General features: G+C 36.0%; 1 protein-coding gene across 1 annotated transcript; it reads right to left on the bottom strand.

The window, feature by feature from the left end:
• Window positions 1-640: 640 nt before the first annotated feature.
• Window positions 641-1,210, bottom strand: LOC127129442 (uncharacterized). The gene has a single exon (XM_051058626.1). It carries the CDS (start codon window positions 1,208-1,210, stop codon window positions 641-643), a length of 570 nt encoding a protein of 189 aa, XP_050914583.1.
• Between the last annotated feature and the right edge of the window lie 8,116 nt (window positions 1,211-9,326).

The raw sequence follows: 9,326 nt of genomic DNA, 5'->3' as shown, positions 1-9,326 counted from the left end.
GGTATTGTCATCGTTCAACGTTCGTGATCGCCACAAGAGGTAACGATTCTATCACTGATCATGCCCATTCGTAAGGATCATTAAAGGAGAAATTTTAAATTCCGCTACGTTTTGGATCGCCATTCTCCTTCAAATATACCATTCCCAACATATTCCAAATTATAAAATAATTCAAAAAAGGTGTCTTTAAAATTAAAGGAATATCCAAAAGGTACAAGTCTAGAAACTGAAATCAAGTTTCATGAGAAACTTGGTACATAAAGGTCCTTTCTAATTTCAAAACAAAACCATTATTCAAAATTAAATTGCAAGTTCCAATAGCTTCCACATGTGAGCCCATCCTGCTTCCTGATAGGACAGTCCGCTCACTTCCCACTGGCTTCCTTAGGTTTTGCACACCCTGTAAGGAATTTGTTATATGGATTGTTGATCTAGAATCAATCCACCAGGTGTTAATATTAACATCAGTCATATTAGATTCATAACAAACAAATAAGAATAAATTACCTTTCTTCTCAAGCCATTCTTTGAATCCAGGGCATTCCTTCTTCATGTGTCCTCCCTTTTTATAGAAGTAACACTTTGCTTCTTTCTTGATATCACCTTGCGGTGGTATTTTGTATTTCCCTTTCTGATTGGCTTATGACTTGTCAGTTTTGAAAGCTCTGTTCTTCCCGCGAGTGCTTGTCAGTAATGCACTCTCACTCTGTTCCATTACAAGCCTTTCTTCTTCCTGAACACACATGGTCATTAATTCATTGATTGACCATTTCTCTTTATGTGTATTGTAGGAGATCTTGAAAGGCCCATACTCAGACGGAAGAGAGTTCAAAATATAGTGCACCAGGAAGGAGTCAGACATATCAACCTTAAGTTTCTTAAGTTGAGCTGAAATGTCACGCATTTTCATTATGTGCTCATGCACACCTTTCACACTGGTGAGTTGGTAGGAGGAAAATTTCATAATTAATGTGCTTGCCAAAGCCTTCTCAGAAGTGACGAACTGATCGTCAATGGCTTTCAGCAAATCACAGACATTCTCATGCTGATCGACAGAACCATGTATTCCACCTATGATCTTAGTCTTAATGAATATCACACTGAGCCGGTTGGATCTCTCCCACCGCTCATATAGTGCGATTGCAGCTGGAGTACTTTCATCTGTAATTGCAGGTGGTTCGTCTTTCCTAATAGCACAATCTATGTCCATCCATCCTAGATAGAGGAAAATTCTTTCCTTCCACACCTTATAGTTATCTCCTCTGAGCTTGGGAATATCACATCGGATATCAGAAAAATTAGCAGGTTGAGAAGCTAAAAAGATAAACAAAATTGATGTCAAAATTTGAGGCATAAATATTATCCAAATTGTATGTATTATCAATATAAACATACCATAAAATAAATCTTGCAACATAAAAATTACCTGTGGGCTAAGTTTTAATGTAATAAGATTTTAAAAAAATTGCGATAGATTTTTCAAACCTCACACTTTACGTGCATGATATAATTTTGTTTTTATATCCAAAATTAATACTTTATGATAAAACTATCAAATTATGTACCAATTCATAATTCATGTGGGCAAGTTATGAAAATATTTTGACATTTTATCCTAATTAATCATACAAATATAATAAAAATTCTTGTAGGATAAAATTCATTATACCATGTATAATTAATTACAATTTTATGTCTAATAATTTATGTGATCTCAAAACTTTTTTTAAAAAAATCTCAATTAATTTAAGGATGTTGTGGTTAATCCAAATTAATCAAAATTATAACGATCACTAGACATAGTAACTCAATTATATGAGAGAACAAAATTAAATAAATAAGATCTCTTATACAATTGCTTAACAAAATAATAACATTATAAATCAATTTTAATTTATGCACAAATTTAATTCAAAGATTAAATAATAAGACATAATGATCAGTAAAAATGAACTCATATGGATATGAACAGAATTAGAATACATGTTTAACAAAGTAGCCCAGCAGTAACATTCATGAATGTCATGGATCATGTTCACGCGATTCTACCATCAAGAATAAGCCATTAAAACTCATTACCACCCAATTAAATGGTCATATCAATTTACATTAAAACCAAAAAACTATGGACCACATTAAAATTAGTTTTTTATTATTAATAATTATTATAATAAAAATAAGAAATCGTTACATTTGTGTCATGGCATACACATATTATAGTTCATTTTTCGTTTAATAATTCAACTCTACAAGAGAATGAACTAATGTGTCACCTTTTCTTACTTTTTTCCTTGTCATGACCAATGTTAATTTTGAAAACTTGGAGAACATTTCTCTGTTGAAGTATTACATTTCACTTGGACAATTAAGAGGATCGGAATGTGAGCAAATTCTTTACTTTGAATAAGTTTTGAATGATAGCAAATTGTGTGATCATTGTCTAATTGTTGGTTGTGCATTATTTTACATGTTTCATTTGTGTTTTTAGCCTATACTATTGTTTCGTGTCTATACATAAAGATCCACATTGATACATTTCTTAAAAGAACTCATAAAAATTGTTTTGTGTCAGTATGTATCGATACATGCTCATCTGCATCGATACATAAATTTGTTTTAAATCACAAAACGTTTTTGCTTCAGTATGTATCGATACATACGAGCTTTGTATCGATACATGCTTAGTTAAAATGTTCTATGTATCGATATATACGAGCTTTGTATCGATACATGCTTAGTTAAAATGTTCTATGTATCGATACATACGAGCTTTGTATCGATACATGCTTGTATTAATTCTCTAAAATTAATCAAAGCTACAGTATGTATCGATGCATAATCTTTTGTATCAATACATAATTCTGTTTTGTCTACTAACAACTTCTGTCTTTCACATATAAGAAGTATTTTGACAGCTCAGTTAAAGTGCACGAATTCAGAAGTGAAAAACAGTTGTAACACAAATCAAAGGGGTGTGTAGCAGCAATTGTTTTTGAGCAGTTAGAAACCTGAAAGAGACTTCATCTTCTTCATCTTCTCAATCTCTTTTCTTCAAGAACATCAACACATATTCATTCTTGTTCTTTGGATTAAAGGATCAACGAGATAACGTTCAGTGGAACGATCAAGGATCTAGCTGAGGTGTTCAGTGGAACGATCAAGGATCTAGCTGAGGTGTTCAGTGGAACGATCGAGGATCTAGTTGAGTTGAAGGTTGAAGGGGGTTTCGAGGAAAAACCAAATGGTTTGTCCTTCAAGAACTGGAGTGTTCTTGCGGGTTTGTTAGTCACGTTTGCAGAACAGATTCAGCCGTAGCGTAGGGTTTGGAAATTGGGTAATTTCGCAAACAGGTCGTGGAACCGGTGAATTGTTTGCAATTTCTTGCAGGAAATTCTTGATTGAGCTCAGATCAAGTGGAGGTTTTATACAAGAAGAAGATCTTGGGATTTAGATTTCTGTCTTTGTATTGTAACCTTGTATCAACAAATTCGGCATTATTGATAACAATAGTTCTCAATTTCATTTGAAATTGAGAGGGAGACGTACCCACACGCGAGGACGACAGTGGGGAACTTCCTTACCAAACCTCTGCGTATCGTATTCTTTCCTTATCTATCTTTACGTTTTCAACAGTTTTGTGATTTCAGTTGGTGTATTGTGGCTGTACATTTCATGATACAATAGTGGCAAGAAAACTTCTTTATCTAAACTCCACCATTGTTCATCATTGATCACATACACACCAAATGTTTGACAAAACTGTCAGCTGAGTGTTATTCATTGGAATTAGAATGTAGTGATAAGTGCATTTGATTTGATAATATTCTGGTGTTAATAATCTCTATCGTTCCTATTCAAATCCAGCAATAAATCCGCGTGTCCGGTTTTCTAGTAGCGGTTCAGATTAGACGGAAGTCGATTCGGGACTGTAATTTTCCGCTAAGTTTCAATAACTCTGATAAGAATTTTTTATATCCGTTTATTTAAAAGAGGTGATCTATTCACCCCCCTCTCGATCACTAGCCACACCGTCTAACAAGTGGTATCAGAGCGCCGGTTCGCTGGTGTTCTGTGGCTGCCTGTAACGATATGGATTCTAAACCAAAGGGGGCGTATAATAGAGCGCCGATTTTCAACGGTGAAAATTACGGCTACTGGAAAGACTGCATGCGAGTTCATATAAATTCTGTTGATAGCTAGTATGGGCTGCCATTGAGAATGGTCCTTTTCAAATTACTATGACAAATGCGGTTGGCGCCATAGTTCCTAAACCAGAAGGTGATTGGAATGAGAAAGATGAGAAATGCAAGTTTAGGAGATTTCTTGTTCCTAAAGGTATTTATCAATGGAAGCAAAAAGGCAACCATGTTAGCACTTACCCACTTGGACCCAATGAAAATTGGGTACCAACTTCTCTCTTTTGATATTGTAGGATGAGTGCCTTGCTTCCGTAGATAGGAGATGGTTTCTTGACAGCGGTTGCTCAAGGCACATGACCGGTGACATATCGCTTTTTATAGACTTCAAAGCAAAGAAGAAGGGATATGTTACTTATGGAGACAATAACAAAGGAGCTATACTTGGCAAAGGTAGTGTAGGTAATCCCTCTACCACTACTATTTCCGATGTCCATTTAGTAGAGGGGCTTAAACACAATTTGTTAAGCATAAGTCAATTGTGTGACAAGGGTTATAAAGTTTCTTTCACAAAAACTTGTTGCATAATTGAACATGCTGAACAGAACGTTGTGTTTAAGGGTGTAAGAGTAAACAATATCTATATGCTTGATCTTTTTTATGTATCTTTAACAAGTACTAAATGTCTAGTTACCTTGAATGATGATTCTTGGCTTTGGCATAGACGTTTAGCGCATGTTAATTTCGATTTGCTTAATAAGGTTGTATCTAAGGATCTAGTAGTCGGTCTTCCAAAAATAAAATTTTCAAAAGACCACCTATGTGACGCGTGCCAAATGAGAAAACAAACGAGGGTCTCTTTTAAATCTAAAAATGTAATTTCAACTTCACGACCCCTTGAGCTTCTCCATATGGATCTCTTTGGACCTTCTAGGACAAAGAGCTTAGGTGGAAATTATTATGGTTTTGTAATCGTTGATGACTATTCTAGATTTACTTGGACTATATTCCTTCATAGCAAAGATGAAACTTTTTTTGCTTTTAAGAATTTTGCAAATCTGTCCCAAAACAAAATGAATTCCAAAATAGTTACAATTCGTAGCGATCATGGTGGTGAATTTCAAAACTATCACTTTGATAAGTACTGTGACAAGTATGGTATTGAGCATAACTTTTCAGCTCCTCGAACTCCACAACAAAATGGCGTTGTGGAGCGTAAAAAATCGTGTTTTAGAGGAGTTGGCAAGAACAATGCTAAATGAGGGTGGATTACCAAAATATTTTTGGGCTGATGCAGTTAGCACAGCTTGTTATGTTTTAAACAGGATCTTAATTTGTCCTATTTTAAATAAAACTCCTTATGAGCTTTTAAAAGGAAGAAAGCCAAACTTGTCACATCTTCACGTATTCGGTTGTAAGTGTTTTGTTTTGAATAATGGTAAGGAAAATATTGGGAAGTTTGATGCAAAAGCGGATGAAGGTATCTTTCTTGGATACTCACAATCAAGTAAAGCATATAGAGTATATAATAAGCGTTTACTTACTGTTGAAGAATTTGTCCATGTTTCTTTTGATGAGTCTTATCCGAAAAGTGTTGGAAAAGGTATTTCTTTTGATGACGCAGGTGTATCTACAGAAGACATACTCAAGGAAGCTGTTACGGAAACTGATCAGTCCAGAACAGTTGCCCATGAGAAGGAGGAAGATACCAGTCATGAAGAAGATGAGGAAGAAAGGACAGCTGAAGTGAATGACCTTCCACCAGCTTGGAAATCTTCAAAAGACCATCCTATTGACAACATCTTGGGAGATATTTCAAAGGGAGTAATGACTCGTTCTAAGATAAGTAATTTTTGTTCTCACTTCGCTTTTGTTTCACAAGTAGAACCTAAAAATGCCAAAGAGGCCTTGATTGATGAATGTTGGCTAATGGCCATGCAAGAATAGCTTAATCAATTTAAAAGAAATGACGTTTGGGAACTTGTCCCTCGTCCGCGAGATCATCATATCATAGGTACTAAATGGGTTTTTAGAAATAAGCTTGATGAAAACGGAGTGATAACTAGGAACAAGGCACGTTTAGTAGCACAAGGGTATAACCAAGAGGAGGGCATAGACTATGCGGAAACTTATGCTCCAGTTGCTCGCCTTGAAGCTATACGTCTCTTGCTTGCCTATGCGTGTTCTAATAATTTTAAGCTTTACCAAATGGACGTAAAGAGTGCGTTTCTAAATGGTGTCATAAATGAAGAGGTATATGTCTCACAACCTCCTGGTTTTGAGAATGCTGAAAATCCAGATTATGTTTACAAATTAAAACGAGCTTTGTATGGTCTTAAACAAGCCCCTCGGGTTTGGTATGAAAGGCTTGGCAAATTTCTAATTGATCATGGATATTCAAGAGGTAAAGTGGATAATACTCTCTTTATTAAACACAAGGGAAAGCACATTCTTTTAGTTCAAGTTTATGTAGACGATATAATTTTTGGTTCAACTAACACACACTTGGTCGAAGAATTTTCTAAGGTTATGCAGGGTGAATTTGAGATGAGTCTTATGGGGGAGCTGAATTACTTCCTAGGTCTTCAGATAAAGCAACTTGATGAGGGTACAGCAGTATGTCAAACAAAGTACTGCAGAGAACTACTCAAGCGCTTTGGAATGAACGACTCAAAATCAATTGACACCCCTATGCCTACCAACGGAAATCTAGATAAAGATGAGCATGGTAAGAGTGTAGATGTCAAAAAGTTTAGAGGTATGATTGGGTCTCTTCTGTATCTTTCTGCTTCTAGACCTGACATCATGCTTAGTGTTTGTATGTGTGCACGATATCAAGCAAATCCTAAGGAATCACACCTAAAAGCTGTTAAGCGTATATTTAGATATCTTCATGGAACATCTAAATATGGGCTTTGGTATTCCAAAGGAAGTGATTGTAGCTTAGTAGGTTACTCTGATTCTGATTTTGCTGGCTGCAAATCAGATAGGAAAAGCACGAGTGGTACATGTCACTTGTTTTCAAACTCCTTGGTAAGTTGGCATAGCAAAAAGCAGGTATCTGTGGCTTTGTCAACTGCAGAGGCTGAGTACGTTGCAGCCGGTAGTTGTTGCGCTCAGATTTTGTGGCTAAAGCAACAACTACAAGACTTTAACATTCAACTCAAACGTATTCCAATAAAATGTGACAACACTAGTGCCATAAACCTTACTAAAAATCCTGTTTTACACTCACGCACTAAACACATAGAGATTAGACATCACTTTCTTCGCGATCATGTTGAAAAAGAAGACGTTGTATTTGAGCATGTTGATACTAAAAACCAGCTTGCTGACATTTTCACTAAACCTTTGGCAACAGAACCGTTCTTCAACATTCGTCGTGAATTAGGGATCTTAGATCTCTCTCCATTGTTGTCTTAAGCATGTTTGTTCTTATTTATATTATGCCTCACCTTGGTTGATGAGATTTGTTTTAGATTTCATTTATACCTCACAAGGTTACATCAACAGAGGTAATATCACTCCTTTCTATATCTCTTTTAGAACTATGTGATTGTGTATGTTAGAACAAAATTCCTTATTTTCGTTTATGTGAATTTCTTTGCATATATTGTTTGAACATTAATATTTGATTTGTGAATTATACTTGGGCATCATTATCATGACATACTTCATAATGCATAACCATACTGCATAAAAATTAATTAAAATTTGGTTTGGCATCAGTATGTATCGATTCAAAGATGTATGTATCGATTCATGTCTTCTTCATTTCACATCTGTCAAAATTGGTTCAGTATGTATCGATTCATTCGTCGTTTGTATCGATACATAGACCCTTTAAAAACAAAAATGCGTGACATGGATCGATCCATTCCCATATGCATCGACACATACTGATTGTTATTTGGATTAAATGCATTTTATTTCACTCATGGATCGACACATCAGCAATTCTTATCACATCTTTTCACAAACTTGGTATCAACAGTTCCCCTACCTCTCTAAACCTGCGGCTAACCCTAATCTCCTTCATCATCATTCTCTCAAAAACCCTAAATTCATCTCACTTTTCTTCAATTTTTCATCACCATGCCTCCAAGAATCATTCCGGCTAGAGCAAGGGGAAAAGGAAAAGGAAAGGAACCGGTTGGCACTTCTCAGCAGTTACCAGAAATTCCTCCTAATGCCTTAGATTTGCTTCATCCTGCAATTGCTACTGAGTTTGAGGATTCTTTCAAGACAAGGTTAGTTATGAAACCCCATGTCTTCGATAAACATGATGCTATTCATCTGCATCTCAATGATGTGGTTGAACTCCTTAATGCACAAAAACTTGGTCCATTTTTTACTACAAAGGATGATTACCATGAGGATTTTATCCGTGCATTTTATGCTGGCTTACAATCTGGTAAAGGATATATGTTTAAGTGTTCTATTGGTGTCAAAACCTATACTTTTGAGGCTGCTGATTGGGAAACAGTGTTTCAAATTCCGCTTCCATCGCATAATTTCAAGACTTGGCATGACTTGAAGTTTGATACTGACTTTAACCTGAAGGAGTTTACTCTATCTATCTTGAAATTGGACAGACCGCTGGGTAAGGATGAACAGGTTACGTCTGGTATGATTAAGAAAATTCCTCGTATACTTCATTGGATTATCTCGCACATTCTGCGTCCAGCAAACAGTGGACATTCTAGGTTAGACAGGGCAGGCATCCATCTCTTGTATATTCTTCAAAATAAGGTTCCCTTGAATTGGGCAAATTACTTTGTGAAGCGTCTCTTTTTCGTGCGTAACAGTGCCAAGAATGTTGCTCTTGGTTATGCGTCTCAAATCATGAAAATTCTTACGTTCTGGAATGTTGCAATCCCTTTAGTTCCTCTCATATCACCATATGCTGCTCAAGAGTTTGACTCTTCCACTTTATCTCATATGGGATATCGGTGGGACAAGGAATGTCAATGTTTCTATTTCTTTGAAAGGAAATCCAAAACAAGGATCTATAATTTTGATGTGCCTTCTGAACGAATTCATGTAGTTGAAGACCAACCTGATGAAGAAATGCATGATGTGAACGAAGCAGATGTGCCTGCAGCTGATGACAATGCTGGTTGGGGTGATTGGGTGCCACAAAGGTGGTCTCCAACCAACTATGTACCTGAACCAACGGTTCCTCCGTTC

Source organism: Lathyrus oleraceus, chromosome 3 (genome assembly GCF_024323335.1).
Source record: "Lathyrus oleraceus cultivar Zhongwan6 chromosome 3, CAAS_Psat_ZW6_1.0, whole genome shotgun sequence".
In the NCBI taxonomy this organism is placed as follows: Eukaryota; Viridiplantae; Streptophyta; class Magnoliopsida; order Fabales; family Fabaceae; genus Lathyrus; species Lathyrus oleraceus.
Note: the sequence above shows the minus strand (reverse complement) of the source record. Positions and strands in the feature narration are given on the sequence as shown.